Source organism: Pleurodeles waltl, chromosome 2_1 (genome assembly GCF_031143425.1).
Source record: "Pleurodeles waltl isolate 20211129_DDA chromosome 2_1, aPleWal1.hap1.20221129, whole genome shotgun sequence".
Lineage (NCBI taxonomy): Eukaryota > Metazoa > Chordata > Amphibia > Caudata > Salamandridae > Pleurodeles > Pleurodeles waltl.
The window spans coordinates 130578907-130598985 of record NC_090438.1 but is presented as its reverse complement, the minus strand read 5'-3'; the positions used below and the strand labels follow the sequence as shown (position 1 = coordinate 130598985).

General features: G+C 45.0%; 1 protein-coding gene across 1 annotated transcript in view; it reads left to right on the top strand.

The window, feature by feature from the left end:
- The window catches only part of ATG4A (autophagy related 4A cysteine peptidase), a 173170-nt gene that overhangs the window by 102078 nt on the left and 51013 nt on the right, over window positions 1–20079 (top strand). The window contains exons 9-10 of the mRNA XM_069211583.1: window positions 594–672; window positions 19850–19995. Coding sequence (XP_069067684.1) covers window positions 594–672; window positions 19850–19995 — 225 coding nt within the window. The remainder of the gene's footprint in view (window positions 1–593; window positions 673–19849; window positions 19996–20079) is intronic.

Sequence of the window (20079 nt, the reverse complement as noted above, 5' to 3'; positions counted from 1 at the left end):
ACCTCTTTAAAGCACGCTACATCTCAAAGCAATAACTTCTATTCTCTGGGGCGCCTACCCTTAATTCAGTGTTTTTTACTCCGTAAAGCTCTCTTCTGACTTTCGGCCAGGTTTACTTCATGCAGATTCCACATACGTAATGCTGTGGTTTTACAAATGTACATAGATATTGGGTCATTTGTTCTGTTTCTTTTTATCTCAGATTATAGTTTTGTAGGTGGCCAGGTGCATAAGGAATACGACAACGAGACTCCAAACTACTCTTCACATAATAATGTAATTGTTACCTCACAGTTACTCCATCATATGGCCCTTCCCTCAGCTAGCAATTACCTTATGTTTATTCCCTCAAAACGCCCTTCTTTCCTTTCCCATATTCTACCACTGTGTGGTCTCCTTCCCCCTAAGTCACCCTGTTCTTTTGTGACTTCAATTTTGCTAGCTAGAGGCACTACCAAAGAAAGTCCTAGGTCGTATACAAATGCATAAAAGATGTCTGTTTCTGGCTTATTATTATTATGGTGGAGAATTGTACAAAATTGTAGAATTATGTTGCAGCGTGCACTCATTGTTCTTATTTTCAACCCCTCTAGGAGTGTTTCAAGATGTCTCAATCTTTGGGTGCACTAGGAGGAAAACCAAATCATGCCTATTATTTTATAGGATTTTCAGGTAATATTTTATTTTTCTGAACATTTTATAAAGCATTGATCTCATCCATCACATCTATGTAGTTAGAAAAAGAGACAAACTTTGAATAGTCTAACAATGGAATGTGAATGAAAGTAGTTAAGCAACTCCTCACCTTCAACAATAAACTGGGCAAAGAACTTGAGACCAAACATAAGAGCAAGAAGACCAGTTGGGGACACTATTCTGCTGTTCTGTACAATGAAACACAAGAGGCCTAAAGTAGCTGTAATCCTGTTTTATGAGACAAACATCCCTAATCAAAATAACAACTGCAGGCAAGGGCACCAGACTACAACTCTTTTTCATGTATCACACAATGGTAGAAATGTCACAGAAACAAATACCGGTACAACTGAAGGCGTGAATGATGGGATACCAGGGGAAAAATCAGTTTGGCTGATCATTGGCTAAGAATTGAGAATCGTATCAAATTTAAAGCCCTATGCTACATGCATAAAATTAATACGGGCCTAGCTCCTAGCTACCTTAATATCCTGGTCCAACAATACCGGCCCTCTCGTTTACTTCGATCCTCTAATCAACTAAAATTCCAGGTGCCCAAATTCAGACGTGCCAAAATGGGGGGACGCTCTTTTGCTTTCCTAGCTCCCTCTCTCTGGAATTCTCTTCCCTCTTACTTGCGTCATGAAAGGGTGTTCATTAGATTTCGCAAAGAGCTTAAGACATGGCTCTTTAACCAGTAATTGCCTAAGTTGCTCGCCTGAGCCTGCCTTTGTCTTGCATTGTCTTTAGCGCCGGGAAACCTTCGGGTAGCTGTGCGCTATATAAAATCAATAAATAAATAAAATAAATAAATAAATAAGATGGAAAGGTGATGCATAGTCAACCTTTTAGGCCCTCATCACGAGTGGCCCGAAAAAAGGCCTAGATTTTCCCGACTCTCCGATTTACCAATATCGGAGGTATCAGTAACACTGGGGTTGGGGAATGTTCGGGTGATTAGGAGTTGGACCCTGAGGCACGGCTTGAAAATAAGGAATTACCAGGAGAATCAGAAGTTCTGGTTCAAACTAAGATTAGCTGAAATCTGTGTGAAAATAAACAGATCTGTAGTAACACCACTGTCAAAAGCAATGTGTTATTAAAACCAAAAGCTGTCCAAGACATTACAGAGGTGCCATGAGATGACAGCACAAACAGCTTTTTCCCTGGGAAACTTACTTATGAATTTAATAATAACCCCTGCACACTCTGCTTGTCATTAAACGATGGCTCAGATAAGTCTGTTGATTAATGTGCTAAATCTGCACAGTGGATGGAGTTTGCCAAATACATCAATTCAAGAACAGAACTGTGGTATTAGTATACCTACTGACTTGATTCATTCTGCATCTCTACGTACGACCAATATTCAATTTACATGTGATTTCATAGGCTGAGAGGAGGAGGAGGATACACTGTTAAATTCGGTACTACATTAGAGCACGTTGCCGCCTGTGAACATATCTAGAACTGATATGACTCACAAACATTGTATGAGCCCTGCACAAATGGAACCCTCTTTCACAGATAAGTTTCAACCTCTGTACAGTTAAGGCAGAGGTAGCACAAAGTGACTGTGCATGACAGTTTGGTAAAGATAGAGGGACTGATTCAGAAATGTTTTGATATTGTGTGCAAAAAAAGCTTTTAGTGACATTAAATGCCAGGGTGTGTCAGTGTTTGTGTGCGTGCCTGTGTAAGGAAGATCCGCCAGAATAATGGTGACCCAGCAAAATACAGTCAACGCCCATAATCTTCGCCACTCTGTAATTGCACTTACACTTACTTGCCTGAAAGAAAATATTAAGTGCCTTTCTAGGATGTGAAAGGCGTGTTTAGTTCCTACATTTAACAGAGAAAAGGTATAAAATAATCTCCCGGTAGTGGGGGGAAAAGTATGTGTCCCCTCATTTAATAATGGAAAATTATTTAGCTGATGCAAATTTCATATTATTGCATTGTGTACACTGGGGTATCTATAAAAGCTAATGACTCACAGATTTCCAGGAGTAATTCTGAGATGTTTTTTGAATCCCTTAAATATTTAAAATGTCAGCTAAACATAGGAGTCCTTCTACAGTGGTAGACTTTGGAAACCTCTGCTTGTCAACCAGGCCAGTATTTTCCTATCTGAGAGGGTCTCTAGTGATAAGCCGATCCCCTCAGACATTTTGCATCTACATGATGTCCTGAATGTAAGAGTGATGCCAAGTTAGCTGACAGACTGTCTTATATACTAACCAATGACAGTTATATTATTGTTATTGAACGTGCTTCCCTGCCTTGCCCACAACCCAAGTTTATAATATTTGAGAACAATGTCACTTTAATATCTGTATCAGAACCTGCTCAAAACCAAACTATCACAAGGGTAGAAGGGGCACTTATCTGCCATCCGTTTGCATGTGGTACCTGCATGCTTGAATCTCATTTCCAGTTTTCAACAGTGTCTAAAATATACTTCCAATATACTTCCAATCATGGCACATAGGCCCTCATTATAACATTGGTGGTAAAAACCACCTACCGCTGGGACGAAGGCCGCCAAACTACCATTGCCGCGGCTACCATCCGCCGGCCAAATTATGACCGTAGCCCGAATTCCACCAGAAGGATGGCGTGATTCCGGCTGCAGCCATGCCAGCGGATGGCGGTAAGGTGGTGCTGCTGACAGCATCAGCGCCACCCCATTAGACCGCCGCAGACCGCATCATGACACATGATACAGCCTGGAGGTGTTCTGCTGGCGAACGCTGCTGCTGGCAGCAGCACCCTGTCCCATCTCCTGCCGGAGGACCCCCTGAAATCAGGTAAGTCGGGTGCTCCGACAGGGGAGGGGGTGTGGGGTGTTGTGTGTGTATGTTTGTGTGTGCGTGGATGCGAGTGTGCATGTAGGGATGTGTGAGTGCGTGTATGTTGTGTTGTGTGAATGCGTGTGTGCATGTATGTATGTAAGCATTGTGTGGATGTGTGTGCGAATAGATGTATGCATGTGTGGATGAATGTGGGTATGAGTGTGCATATGCGTGTGTTCGATGCATTTATGTTGGGGGGGTCTGGAGTGGAGTGGAGGGGTGGTGGGGGCAAAACCAGGGGAGGGAGGCGGGGAAGACCCCTACACTGACAGGGAAGAAATTCCCTGTCACTGATAGTGCCTACCGCCATGGTTTTCGTGGTGGTAAGGAAGCCACGAAAACCATGGCGGTAGGTGGGGTCATAGTCCCGTGGACGGGCTAGTGACGGCCGCCTGGCTGGAAACTGAAGTCTCCAGGCCGGAGGCTGTTACCGCCGTGGCAGTGGTACATTGGCAGTTTGGCTTGAGCCAAAACGCCAATGTCGTAATATGGGAAAATTTACCACCAGCCTGTTGGCAGTACCATTTCTCCATTTTACTGCCGTCCGCCAGGGTTGTAATGAGGGCCATAGTCTTGTTCTGTGTAGGTGGAGAGCAACCCACCCCTCCTCCAGGTTGGGCATTTCATTATCACTTTTTAGGTGAATATTTACAGCATGTGGTGCCCATTGTAAAATATGTTAGCCAACCCCAATTTAACAGTACTGTTGACATCTGGCCTTACATTATGATGTGGACAGCGACACGTTGGAGGATGTGCTGCTTAAATTAATCACTAGCATTCTAGAGTGTTATCCTAACATGCCTTGAGGTTTACTGTTAATTCCTATTATCACATCTATGCAAAAAATTTATCCAAACTTGGAGATACAGTTTCTCAGGTAGTACATGTTCCATGTTTATCATGTTGTATTTGTACCAGCATATTAAGGACTAGCAACGAGTTAGTGTAAAGCATTTTATGAAAGTGTTCAAGAAAATAACACTCCATTAGGTAAATTTAGCAATCTAATGGTGTATTCCTATGCAGAAGTACAAAATATCTGTTTTTAAGTGTTCTCATGTCCATATTTAAATAAACATAAAAACCCAACATAACACATTTGTAGTATTGCTTATCAGTGTTGGAGCAAGGAGTCAATCTTCAGTGCAGTAGTGTGTATTCGCCTTGACGGAGCAACCTTTCAGTCTAAAGCCAGAGTGGGTCGCTGCTAACTGTGGTATCTTCTCTGCCACTTGCCTTTATTCCTTTCTTTCACTTTGTGGAGCTTTTCAACAACATCTATTGCTTCAGGTGTGTTTTACGTTTATTTTAAATAAATACAAGAATGTTTTCTCACAGGATTAATGAGAATTATTACTATCTTTTTGAGAGAGCAGCTTTTTGTTATAAAACTAAAGTATTGATTTTTGGATAGCTGGGCAAGTGCAGATTCACACTTTACTGCAGTATGTGTAGGCCCACTTGGAACATGGGGCTATTACCGATTGAGCTAGAGCATTACTCAAAAATATAAGATGGTGGGATCGAATGGATTTTTTTTAAAAACACTGTAAAGAAGCTACAGAAGTGTGCTTACTTCATGGACTGAATGTGGAAGACATCAAATACGGAATCTGCAGGATTGCTTGAGTGTGGTTCTGCAGGAGTTTCTGACAGGAAAAAAATAAGTGTAGAAAACTGGGTTTTCGTTGCAGTAGTCCCGCAGTTTTGGCCTGGTGTTTGATGTAACGTTTACTGAAGTGCACTGGGTTCCTGCTAACCAGGTCCTTCCCCAAAACAAGACACCTGGTCACTTGATCCGCAAGTGGCCAGGCCTTTAGCACCTCTATAAGTTCCTTGTAAGTGGTGCCTCTGGCACCTAGGGCAGGGGTACTAAAGAAGATCCCCCAAGAGCTGCAGCACAGCTTGTGCCACACTGAGGGAGCCAGCACCAAACTCATGCAGACTGCCACTGTAGGCTGTGTGACAAGGTGCTCCAAAAAGTGAAAACACGACATGGCACACACTTGTGTGCCATATCCCCTAACACTGCCTGTTATATTTGTTGGTCACTGTAGGAAAGTGCCCCTTTTAAGTACACGTGCTGGACACTACGAGTTCCCCATCTGCATGATGGCTTCACTGGAGATAGGGATGTTTGGTATCAAACATCTCATATCAATAAACCCTCATTGATGCCAGTGATGGATTTATTAATACATACACCCAGAGGGCACCTTAGAGGTGCCCCCTAAAAACCTATCAACTACCAGTGTGCGGACTGACTCGATTTAGCCAGCTTGCTACCACCAGACATGCTTCTGATCCCCAAGGTGAGAGCCCTTGCTTTCGGCCGGTCAGAAACAAAGCCTGCTCGGGGAGAGGTGTTTACACACCTCACCCAACAGGATGACCTGCAAAAGTGCATTCCAAGGCAGTGGGCTTCAAATCTGCAAATCTGGCTTCACTCAAAGTAGAGACCCCGAGCCCCCCCTGCCTCTGGTGGGAAATTTAGAGGTCAGAGAGGTGTGTCCTTATGTGGGCACAACATTTAGAAATCTGCCATCTTGGTGTTGGCAGATTTAGGATACCTGGGACAGGATTATGACCACATGCCAAGAAGTGGCAATATAGGGACTGTAGTGACCCTAGGGGTAAGCAGCCCATTGGCTACTACCCTACACTTCTGTAAATGCCCCTACATTTAGTATTTAGGGGAGCCCCTGGCACCAGGAAATCAGATTCCTGCTGACCTACGAAGAAGAAGGACACCAAAGAGCCACAAAAGCAAGGACTGCGGAAGAAGCACCTGACTTGGCCCCAGGCATGCCAGTCTGTCTGCTATTCCCACTGATTTGCGCCAAAGTCGACTCATCCTTAAAGTTGCTGTGCCTCTGCAAGCCTGGGAGGCCTGCCTGCTTTCAACAAAGACCCAGGAACTTCAATGGAGCAGCAGAGTTGCTTCGCTACATCTTGCAGGCACCCCAAGAGACCTTAGAGGACCCCGGACTGCAAAGCCCGGACACTGGAAAGCATCACTGCAGCCCTCCAGAGAAACCTGACGCCTCAGGACACCTTTGCACCATCATCCCTGGCCCGTGAAGAAGAGGACCTAAGGTGTCGCCACACCCCTGAGCATCTCAAGACTTGAACCCACCTGTTGGTTCACTTTGACTGGGCTCCCTCTCCAAACCTGTTGCCTCTTTTCAACCGGACCCATCTCCATTGACTAACACTGGGCACCCGATGCTGCTCTGCACCCGGCCACTCCAGTGCTGCCTGTTGTGTGGCCTTGGACCTTGCCCCATACTCACCTTAAGTCAAGGAGAGTGGTCCCATAAGTCGCTGTTCTATACCTGAATGCAATGCTTGTTTATCCTCCATAGGATAACATTGCTGCTTCTGAAAAATGCACTGTCCACTTTCGAAACCTGGTTATTTTTGTAAATTGGTATGGATCTCCTTATTGAGTTGTGTGTCTCATTTATTGACTGTGTGTGTAGATGTCTAACACTCCTCTAGGATAAGCCTAAGGCTACTCTCGACCTCACTACCCCCTAAAAGAGCCCCTTGGGACTGCTAAAGCGAACGCCTGTCCACTAGTAAGAGAAGCCTTGGACTCTTTCACGATATATCTCAGTCTGATATATCATATAAAGACCCAGCTTCCTATTGTCACCCCTACAGCAGGCCTTGCAGCCCTAAGGCAGTGTGCTTTATAATACAGATGAAGACATATATGCATGAACAAATATGCCCCTACTATGTCTTTGTCGATTTTTAGACATACTAAGTGAACAGGTAAGCCATTTTAAATTCATGTGCTGGACGCTGATCAGTAGGAGTTCGCTAGCTACATGATGGCTTCACTGAAACTAGGGATCTTTGGTATCAAGCATCTCATAATAATAAATCTGATTCCAGTGATGTCTTTGTTAATACATGCACCCAGAGGGCACTTTAGGGGTGCCCCTTGAAAACCTACGAACTGCTGGTGGGCTAACTGACTAGTTCTAGGCAGGCTGACACCAACAGCCAAGTTTCTGACCCACAACGGTGAGAGCCTTTCCTCCCTGGAGTTCAGGAACAAAAGCCTGCTTAACACATCCCTTCCAACAGGACGTCCTGCAAATCTGCATTCCAAGGCAGGGAAGCTTCAAAGAAGCCCACTGCCTTTGGTATGCATGTAGTAAAGTGCCCCTTTTTAACATGGTCACCCCCTCTTTTTGCCAGGTATTTGATGCAATTTTGGCTGAAAGTGCACTGGGTTCCTGCTAACCAGGTCACTAGCCCCAGATCGCTTTCTTTAAAGCTGTGCAGTTGTCCTCCAGTTGGCCATAGCTTTGGCACCCATGTAAGTCCCTAGTTAATGGTACCCCTGCTACCTAGGGCATGGGTGCCAAAGAGTGTCTCCGAGGGCTACAGCATGTATTGTGCCATCCTCAGGGACCATTCACCTAGTGCATGCAGACTGCCATTGCAGGCTGCGTGCCTTGGTGCAGCTAAAAGTGAAAACAGTACATGGCAGGAAGCCTGTGTGCCATGTCCTCTAACACTGCATGCAATATATGCAAGTCACCACCACAGCAGGCCTACAGCCCTAAGGCAGCGTGCATACTATTACATGTGAGGGCATATCTGCAAGAGCAGATATGCCCCGCTATGTCTTTGTTGATTCTAAGACATAGGGGGTTATTCTAACTTTGGAGGAGGTGTTAATCCGTCCCAAAAGTGACGGAAAAGTGACGGATTTACCACCAGCCGTATTACGTGTCCATTATATCCTATGGAACTCGTAATACGGCTGGTGGTATATCCGTCACTTTACCGTCACTTTTGGGACGGATTAACACTCCTCCAAAGTTAGAATAACCCCCATAGTGCTGGACACTAGTCAATACGAGTTCCCCAGCTACACAATGGCTTCACTAAAAATAGGGATGTTTGGTATCAAACATCTCATAGTGATAAACCCTCACTGATGCCAGTGATGGATGTATTAATACATGCACCCAGAGGGCACCTTAGAGGTGGCCTTTGAAAGTCCTTCCATTTCCCCGTGTGATTGCTGACTAGGGACGCGCTGGGACCGCTGTGTGCTGCTGCTGATTTGGTGCCTGGAGGAAGGGGCGGGCTTTGAGCCCCTTTAAACTTTTATCGCGCTCCCGCTTTGCGGGACACGCTGGGACCGCTGTGTGCTGCCGCTGATTTGGTGCCTGGAGGAAGGGGCGGGCTTTGAGCCCCTTTCAACTTTTATTGCGCTCCCGCTTTGCGGGACACGAACGGGCGGCGCCCGGGCCCAGGGCGGGCCCGTCCGTCCGTCATCGGCAGGAAGAGGCTGGGCTGGGTCCCCCCCCTAACATTCCATTTTTTTTTTTTCCCATTTGGTTGTAAACTCTCTTGGAAGTCGTTAAGGGAGGCGTGGGAGATCAATATTTAAAATGGGAAAAAGAAAGATCAATCTCCAAAAGGGGGAAGGTGGGTCTAGCTCTTTAGCTCAGTCTTCTATTACTAGCTATCTAGCTTCTGTAATTGGGGCTATTGAATCCGAACTGGAGCAGGTTGAAGAAAGGATCGGGCTGTTCAAAAAACTGCTCAGCCCCCACTGGAACCTACAGTTTATATAACTACTAATTCAAGCGAGGGGTCACCTTCACTGGCTTCGTCTATTAATATAACACAACCTGCTTACTGTAATATGCCCCCACCAGTCTTACCTAAATCCCCTGTTCAAAGTGTTAACTCTTCATTGGAACGCTGTAAGGAAATGGCTCCCTGTCGTAGTTACCCCCACTTTTTGCCTGATACTAATGCTGACTTGACTGAGAAGTGTGCTGGGACCCTGCTAACCAGGCCCCAGGCCCCTTTCACCTAAAATGTACCATTGTTTCCACAATTGGCACACCCCTGGCACACAGATAAGTCCCTTGTAAAAGGTACCAGTGGTACCAAGGGCTACCAAGGGCCCTGTGACCAGGGAAGGTCCCTAAGGGCTGCAGCATATGTTGTGCCACCCTAAGGGACCCCTCACCTAACACATGCACACTGTCATTATAGATTGTGTGTGTTGGTGGGGAGAAAAACATGGCATCCCCCTCAGGATGCCATGCACACAAAATACTGCCTGTGGCATAGGTAAGACACCCCTCTAGCAGGCCTTACAGCCCTAAGGCAGGGTGCACTATACCACAGGTGAGGGCATAGCTGCATGAGCAATATGCCCCTACAGTGTCTATGTCTATTCTTAGACACTGTAAGTACAGTTGTGGCCATATTAAGTATAAGGTCTGGGAGTTTGTCAAAAACGAACTTCACAGCTCCATAATGGCTACACTGAATACTGGGAAGTTTGGTATCAAACTTCTCATAATAATAAACCCAAACTGATGCCAGTGTTGGATTTATTAAAAAATGCACACAGAGGGCATCTTAGAGATGCCCCCTGTATTTTACCCAATTGTTCAGTGCAGGACTGACTGGTCTGTGTCAGCCTGCTGCTGAGAGACGAGTTTCTGACCCCATGTGGTGAGGGCCTTTGTGCTTTCTGGGGACAGAAACAAAAAGCCTGCTCTGGGTGGAGGTGCTTCACACCTCCCCCTGCAGGAACTGGAACACCTAGCAGTGAGCCTCAAAGGATCAGGCTTCGTGTTACAATGCCCCAGGGCACTCCAGCTAGTGGAGATGCCCGCCCCCTGGGCACAGCCCCCACTTTTGGCGGCAAGTCCAGAGGGGATAATGAGAAAAACAAGGAGGAGTCACCCACCAGTTAGGACAGCCCCTAAGGTGCCCTGAGCTGAAGTGACCCCTGCCTTTAGAAATCCTCCATCTTGGTTTTGGAGGATTCCCCCAATAGGATTAGGGATGTGCCCTCCTCCCCTCAGGGAGGAGGCACAAAGAGGGTGTAGCCACCCTCAAGGACAGTACCCATTGGCTACTACCCTCCCAGACCTAAACACACCCCTAAATTCAGTATTTACGGGCTCCCCAGAACCTAGGAAACTAGATTCCTGCAACCTAAGACGAAGAAGGACCGCTGACCTGAAGCCCTGCAGAGAAGACGGAGACACCAACTGTTTTGGCCCCAGCCCTACCGGCCTGTCTCCCTAACTTCGAGAGAAACTGCAACAGCGACGCACTCCCCAGGGTCCAGCGACCTCTGAAGCCTCAGAGGACTACCCTGCATCTAAAAGGACCAAGAACTCCCGAGGACAGCGGCCTTGCTCCAAAGAAACTACAACTTGCAACAAAGAAACAACTTTTAAAGGACTGCACGTTTCCCGCCGGAAGCGTTAGACTTTCCACTCTGCACCCGACGCCCCCGGCTCGACCTGCGGAAAAACAACACTATAGGGAGGACTCCCCGGTGACTGCGACCCTGTGAGTAGCCAGAGTTGACCCCCCTGAGCTCCCCCAGCGACACCTGCAGAGGGAATCCAGAGGCTCCCCCTGACCGGGACTGCCTGCTTCCAAGAACCCGACGCCTGGTAAAGACACTGCACCCGCAGCCCCCAGGACCTGAAGGATCCGACCTCCAGTGCAGGAGCGACCCCCAGGTGGCCTTCTCCCATGCCCGGGTGGTGGCTACCCCGAGGAGCCCCCCCCTTGCCTGTCTGCTTCACTGAAAAGACCCCTGGGTCTCCCATTGAAACCTATTGCAAACCTGACGCCTGTTTGCACTCTGCACCCGGCCGCCCCGTGCCGCTGAGGGTGTACTTTCTGTGCTGACTTGTGTCCACCCCGGTGCCCTACAAAACCCCCCTGGTCTGCGCTCCGAAGTCGCGGGTACTTACCTGCTGGCAGACTGGAACTGGGGCACCCCCTCCTCCATTGAAGCCTATGCGTTTTGGGCACCACTTTGACCTCTGCACCTGACCGGCCCTGAGCTGCTGGTGTGGTAACAGTGGGCTACTTTGGACCCAACTTTGAACCCCGTAGGTGGTTTACTTACCTGCAAAACAAACAAATACTTACCTCCCCCAGGAACTGTTGAAATTTGCAGTGTCTAGTTTTAAAATAGCTTATTGACATTTTTGCCAAACCTGTACATGCTATTTTGCTGATTCAAAGTTCCTATGATACCTAAGTGAAGCACCTTTCATTTGAAGTATTGATTATAAATCTTGAACCTGTGGTTCTTAAAATAAACTAAGAAAATATATTTTTCTATACAAAAACTTATTGGCCTGGAATTGTCTTTGAGTGTGTGTTCCTCATTTATTGCCTGTGTGTATGTACAACAAATGCTTAAAACTACCCTCTAATAAGCCTACTGCTCAACCACACTACCACAAACAGAGCATTAGAATTATCTCTTTTTGCCACTATCTTACCTCTAAGGGGAACCCTTGGACTCTGTGCATGCTATTTCTTACTTTGAAATAGTACATACAGAGCCAACTTCCTACAAACGCTCTCTGGCGCTTTCCCCCCATTGAAGAAGAGGAGAGCGGGTAAAAAGCCCAAGAATATAAAGGCTCAGGCTCGAAAAAGAGAACACATATTTCACGGCAACTAGCCCCGATGAATCAGTTGGAACACCCTAAAAGCAATGATGTTTACAGCAACCCTCTTGGTGTAATAGACTCCATACTTAAATCGTTTTGTACTACCCTTGAGGAGAAACTTATTACCAAATTCAGGAGTATTAAGTAAGGGAAAGGTATCGAGCCGGGATGTGGCAACAAAGGAAAACTCACTACCTATATTGACACCTCAAGACGCCTGCACACTCATGGCCAGACCTTTGGCTATATCCCGCCATTGTAATGCTGTGACTAAGTTGCCGCAAGTAATTGCAAAAGAAGCTACCCCTCCTGGCTCAAACCGACCAATATTAAATAAATCCAATAATCAAGCAGAGGTATTGCACTTAGCTCCTGTTTGCATTCTTTATGTTTTGGTGTTATCAAACGTACCTCCTTTAGACAGTAACAAAAAGAAGACACCCAAGCTTTGATTAGGAAATCTGTTCATTGGTTGAAATCTAAATTCAAGGTTAAATATCACCCAAATAATAAGATTCTTATGGCACGTAGAGTGAAGCAAGTGGGCCATCGAAGAAATATGGACGACGGGGACTGTGTTGTAATTAATTTTGCTAATCCATGCTCAGTTGATCACCTTTTGGCAAATTTAGACTGTTCTAATTTTTTAGATAAAGGGATTCAAATTAATTCGCTATGTAATTTTTACGACCATTCCCTTTTTCCACAATGTTCTAATGTTGTCTCTAGCTATCATAGCTTAGCTCCAGTTAGGCCATACGCGCAGGTAAACGTTCCCATTAGCAATTGTCCTTTGGCCTTTAATTCTCTTGACAAGAATGATTGACTTACGGTTATCGCAAGTCCAGGTCCCAAAAATCTGGTGAGATTAATGACTGACGATGAGCATGATGAACCTACACAGGCAGTAAGAGTGAACATTTCTGATACCTCCTACTTGAACAATATTGATAGATTGGTGCTACACCCAGGATCCAAGCCCTTATCTTTGATTAGTTGGGATATTGCGGGGCTCCGATCTAAAACAAATAATCCGGACTGGTTGAGTTTTATATCATCTTTTGACATAATCTGCCTACAGGAAACTTGGACCCAAGATACGTTTTTTCTGGATGGGTATACAACTCTTTACCAGCCGGCAGTAACTTCTATAATGGGAAGAGCACGTGGAGGTCTTTTAATGCTTGTATCCTTACGACTACCATCATTGAAGGCTTCCTTAATGTGGTCCTCTCCTTATTTTATGATTGTTTTATTATCTATTAGGGGGTGCAAAGGCATTTTGATTATACATTTTTATAACAATGTTCCACGCGGTCTCCTTAAAGGAACGTTAGAGGACGTTGTGGATTTTATTGATTCTTCTACTGAATTGCAGGATGAAGATTTAGTAGTCTTATGGGTCGAGGATTTTAATACTTCCTTATGTTGTCAGGAAAATGTAGAACTGTGCGTTATTCCTACTGAAGGCAGAGAATCGTTAACTTATTTTACTCACTCACCTGAAGGAGAAGCTCGGAACTTCTTTTTATGTAACTTTGATCTGGTTCATGTTAGGGAGAAAGTGGCACTAGATTCTCTAAATGTTCCAACGTTTACAGGGAATGCGAGGGGGAGTACTATTGATTTTATTCTCATTGGCTCCCCAGATTACCATTTCATCTGTGATTTTAAGATCATTCCTCACTGTGCCAGTGACCACGATCCCTTGTGTATTAACCTAGACTTAATTATAGATCAGGTACCTAGGGATAAGGGATTGAGAAGAAATACTACTTTTTTTCACAAATTCTGGCCTACGTCTGAATTGGGACAAAATAAATCCAACGACTTTTAATCAAGAAATTATAAAATCTAGGTTTGACTCCATTAATATATGTCTATCTCAGCAGTCTGACCACGATCATATAGGTCAAGAATTTGAAATATTAAGTAATGCTATTTTGCATGTCCTCGTGGTGGACAGTCCTACTATGGGTTGTGCCCGTTCATAAATGGTTTTATTCTGCATGTTCAATTGCTCACAAAAAACTAAAAAGATACCATTAAATCAGTTTCTTCCTCCCGTCATTTAATTAAATCAGCTAGGGCTGAGTATAAGGCCACCTTGGAAAAAAGGAAATCAGAGATAAAGTCTAAGGCGTGGGAAGAGATACAGGCTGCGTCAGATCTGAAGGATTCCACAAAAATTTGGAAGGTGGTCAATCATTCTTATTCCTCGGATAGTAATACTAAGGTTGATGATTGTCTTATTGCAGAAGAAGTTTGGTTGAACCACTTTAGGAAAGTATTTGACCCAGATAATGACTCTCTGACCAAGGAGGATAATATCAATAATCGGACCAATATAGACCCCAACATAAACGCCCTAGATATTTCATTTGATCTACATGAGAACCTTGGAGCCATAAATCGTTCAAAACAAGGGAAGGCTCCCGGTGTACCCATTGACATTTATAAATCTATGCTTAATCTTTGGGGCCCCCTAGTTACAAACGTTTTAAGAAGTGCTTCTAAAAGTAATATACCCCCTTCTTGGAAATTGGCAATAATTATCCCTATATTTAAAAAGGGCAATAGACAGGACCCCTCCTGTTACCGACCAATATCTTTGATTGACTCCACGGCCAAGATCCTGGGCAGTGTGATTTTATCTCGCCTGGAGGATTGGGTGCTACAGACACAGATTTTATCTCCAATTCAATTTGGTTTTCGACCCAGTTTGGGTACAGGTGAGCAAGTATTAAACTTGCATCTCATACTTAATAAATATGGAATTGGCAAAAGGGAGCCAATTCATATGGCTTTTATTGATTTATCCAGCGCTTTTGACTTGGTAAATAGGGAGAAGTTGTGGCAAATCATGGAAATCCTGGGATGCGATGCGACTCTGTTGGATCTTATAAAGCGCCTTCATATGGATTTAAAGGTTTCAGTTCAGTTTGGCCCATAGGGACAGATAACCGCCCCCATTTCCTCTTTTAGGGGAGTGGGACAGGGATGTATTCTGGCCCCTTTTCTCTTTTTGATATATATTAATGGGCTTTATGATTTTTTGATAAAAAATGGGAAGGATGTGCCAAAGATGGGTCAGAGATTGCCCCCAGTTTTATTATATGCAGATGATGCCGTACTTATTGCACGCACTGCAAATGGTTTACAAGGCCTGTTGGATCTTTTTTTGAACTTCATGTTGGACTTAGATCTGAAAGTAAATTATTCTAAGACATTTGTTATGACATGTGGCCCCCGAAATACAAAATCTAAAATATTTACTATGGGGGGCAATATCATTAATAAGGTGAGGGATTTCTGTTACTTAGGTATGCATATAAGTTCCTCTATGCTTTGGAATACTCACCTTAAATTTAAGACCCAACAAATGGCAAGGAACACGGAAGCGATTTTTCGTTTTACCCGTAAACTAGGCCACAGACCGTCTTCTCAGATTATGACGCTTTATAACTCCAAGTGTGTCTCAGTAGCCCTATACAGGGCTGGAGTCAGGGGCTATATTAAAGTACCCACTCTCCAATGTACTGAGAATAAATTTATGCGCAGATTATTGATGGTACCTGAGTGTATAGCAAACATCATTATCCACGAGGAGGTGGGTCAATGCTTTTTAGAGGACACAGTCTCTATTGCCCCCCTTTTGCTGTGGATTAGATGTTGGACGAATCCAGCGGCAAGCCTTGTGCAGGATTGTATTACTGAATGCACACAGTTGGCTAACTCGAACAGGATCCCCTGGCTCTCGTATTTGCGAACATCCTTTGACAAGCTGGGGCTTAGGTATGTGCATGAAGAACCACAACTGCTAACTACAACTGCAAGGTCCTTGCTGAAAGCACGTCACTCTGAGCATACTTTGCACATAAGACTTTATAGCTGTTTGAATCTGAAATCTTTAGATCCTTATACCCAGATTGTTACGGCCTTACAGATCGAACCCTATTTGACTTGGTTTTCATGCCCAAAAATATATTCTCTTTTAATCTTTTTTAGACTAAATTTGATTCATTTTAAGGTAGACTTTCCCAAGCAGTGTATCTGGCAAAAAGAATTACCACCTTGCCCCTGCGATGCTAGCTCAAAGCAAAGTACTTCTCACTTCTTTCTCTTTTGCTCCCTTTATGCCACCATAGAAATACTTTTATCTTACCTATTTTACACACATTAAGACCGATCCATTATAAGGAAGCGTTGATATATTTTCAGAAATTACCATATGTCAAAATTTGTTCTCAGGTTTTACATTTTATTAGATCATCTATTGCTATCAGGAACCGGTATTAATATCATGTAATTTATTAATCTCATCTATGTTGACTTTTAAAACCTATTCTATGTCTAAAATTTTATACTTTATATATGTGGTTTAGGATAGTTTTATTCCATAGGAAGTAAGGCTTTTATCACATTTTAGGGTATTTAAACAGATTTTGGTATTATATTGAAAGACACTAGTAAATGATACGATAAGAACATTGGAATATCTGTGAATGAGGAACTTGGATTAGATTACTTTGTCCTCTTTTTTGTAATATATGTAGATGTGTTTTATTTATTTTTCCTGTTTGTTCATTTGAAAATGTGATCTTAATTTGCACTTTTATGGCAGTTGCTGAATAAAGATATTTGACTGACTGACTAGTTCTAACGGCCCACCCCCATCAGACACATTTCTGCCCGCATGGGCCAGAGCCTTTGCTCTTGGACGGACAGAAAAAAAGACTACCTTGGCAGGGTGTTAGCACACCCCTCCCAACTCGATGACCTGTAAATCTGCATTCTAAGGCAGGGGGTTTGGAAGAAGCCTACTTCCCTTTACATATAGATCTGTCTTCCATCAAACGAAAGGATGTTGACCCCCCCCTGCCCAGGGCCTATTTGGCACCTGGCCAGGTGGGAAAATTAGTAGTCAGAGAGGCGTGCCCACCTCTCAGGTCAGTTCCACCACTAAGGTGAGCTACCTTATGTGGACACAACTTTTGGAAGTGTGCCATTTGGTGATGTCAGAACTAGGAGCTCTGGGACAGGGTTATGTCCCCTTCCTACAGGAAGTGGTCATATAAGGGGCTTAGTAACCCCAGGGGTAAGTAGCCAATTGGCTACTACCCTACACTCCCCTAAATTCAGTATGTAGGGGAGGCGTTGGCACCAACAAATCAGATCCTGCTGACCTGAAGAAGAAGGGCACTCCAGAGATGCAAAAGGCAATAACTGAACTTCTTCAGCACCAAACCTGCCAGTCTGCCTGCTGGCTTTGGGAATTGCAAGAAATACGCATTGTCCTCCAGTTGCTGGAACTTCGAAAGGCCCGGAAAGACTGTTAGCCTTTACCACTGCACAAGGAACTCCTGTGGCGCAGTGGAGCTGCCACCATGCACCTTTGCAGGCTCCAGGAAACACTGAAGAGAACTCCAGACCTCAAAAAAACCTGATGCCAGATAGCACCACTGCACCCATGCCCTCCAGCCTGAGTCAAAGTGGTCCAACAGTGCCAGCTTGGTCCCCAGCCCCTCCAGAGACACAGTCCATCATGGGTTTCCCCACTTTGACCTTCACATCGATGCCTGCAGCCCTTTTGTGCCGACCCCCCTCATCTCTGACCGTCTCCAGTGATGGCCACCCAATAGTCCAATGCACCTCTGCACCCAGATGCCCTGGACCAAAGAGAAGAAGACCATTTGTGTCCCTACGTCCCCGAGCATCTCAGGAATTGAGCACACTTGACGGCTCACCCTGACTGGACCCCCAGTTCTAACCTGCAGCTTCTTTTCATCTGGACCACTCCCCATTAACTAGCATTGGAGACGCGTCGATTTACTACACTGCTGCACACAGCCGCCCCAGTGCCACCCGGTGTGACCTGTTCGTATTGACTTGGACCTTGCCTTCTTTTCACCTTACGTTCAGGAGATTGGTCCTGTAAGTCGCTATAGTCTACCTGTATGTTGTATCTGTTTTCCTCCAAAGGATAACATTGCAGCTTTCAAGAATTGCTGTCGACTTTTCTAAACTGTAAAGATTTTTTCTTGCAAAACATACTTACCTTAACCAATTGATTCTGGTATATAAAATATATGAAGATACTTGTTATTTTTTAAAAGTGGTGTGCATCTCCTTATTTAATCGTGTGTCTCATTTATTGACTGTGTTTTTGCAGATGCCTCACACTCCTCTCTGATAAGCCCCAGGCTGCTCAACCACACTACCCCCTTAAAAGAGCACCTTGTGATTTCTAGAACAAGCCCTTGTGCACTGATAAGGCAACCCCTGAACTCTTTGCACAGTATACCTAATTTTGATATATATTATATAAAGAGCCAGCTTCCCTCAGAAGGGGGATTCGGACCTCCCTGCCCCAAGGCCCATTTGGCACCTGGACAGGTGGGAAAATTAGCTATGCAGGAGGCATGCTGAATTTGCAAGCTGGGCCCACCCTTAGGGTGACCGCTTGAAGTTAACACAGCCTTAGGAATTCTATCATCTTGTGTGTGGTAGAATTAGGAATTCTTGGAGAGGGTGATGCCGACTCCCTGATGAAAGAGGTCATCTAGGGAGGGTAGTGACCCCAAGGGGAGGTAGCCCTTTGGCCACTCCCCTTAATGCTCCCAAAATTTAGTATTTAGGGGACCCCCTGATGCCAGAAAAACAGATCTTCGCTGAACACAAAAGAAGTAGTGGACAAGAAGCCTGCTTACCTGAGAACCGAGGAGAATGATGGGCTTTGCGCCAACCTGGAGCTGCTTCCCTGCATCTGCAGGCACCCAACAAAGAACCCGGGACTGCCAAAACCCAATGCCAGACATCACCACTGCATCTAAGCCTCAAAGCCTGAGCTGAAGTGGCCCAGTGGTGTCAACGTGGTTCCCAGGCCCTCCAGAGACAAAGTACACATTGAGTTCACCCACTATGGACTTCCCAGCAGTGCTTGCAGCCTTTGTCTACAGGCCCCCCTCAACCACGACCTCCTCTGGAGACTGAGACCAGTCGATCCACTGCACCTCTGCATCCGGACACCCTGGCAAGAGGAGAAAAGGGCCACTGTTGTCCCTATGTCCCCCAGACTTGTGAGACCCGAGCCCACTTGCTAGTTTGGGCAGACAGGATCCCCAGTTCAGGCCTGCAGCCTGTCACCGGTGACAGAAACCTGATGGTCCAAACCACCTCTGCACCCGGCGGCCCCTGAACAAGGAGAGCAAGACCACTGGTGTCCCTACATCCCCGAGCATAGCAAGACTTGTTCCCTCTTGGTTGTTCACCTGGACTGGACTCTCAGTCTACTCCTGCAGCATCTTTGTAAACGGACGGCTCCCCTTTGGAGTGGATAGGACACCCGACACCTTAACACACCGCTGCAGTGGAGTACCTGTTTGCTGTGTATGTTTTCTCTCCCATAGAGAAACATTGCAGCTACAGAAAAATGCACTGTTGCCTTTCGAAAACCCTAAAAATTTATATCCAAAAAAGTACTCACCTGATTCTGGTTATCTTGGTATCTAAATTTATATAAAAGTATGTGTTATTTTTATAGATTGGTGTTGGATTTCTTTGAGTGTCTGTCTCACTTACTGCCTGGGATATGCTTAACTGCTTGCCCACACTACCACAAAATAGAGCATTTGTGGTGTCATTTGTGCCTCTGTAGTTCCTCTGGGGTTTGCTTGTACTCCTTACAATGTGTACTTCATTTTGCGCCACTATTCAAAGAGCCGGCTTCCTACAATAAGGTTTTATGGAATGGGATAAAAAATGTGTCCAACCTTTTTATTCAAATGATTGTTTTTGTTACTCCTTGCACAGAGGATGAGTTAATCTACCTTGACCCCCACACCACTCAAACGTTTGTCGATTCAGAGGAAAATGGGAAAATTCATGACCAGAGTTATCATTGCCAGCGAGCGCCACAAAGAATGAAAATCCTGAATTTGGATCCCTCCGTAGCTTTAGTAAGTACAGAGAAGTATGATTGTAGTGTATGTTAATTATGTAGGGAACATAAGCCGGAGAACATTTGTCATTGGTTTCTTTTG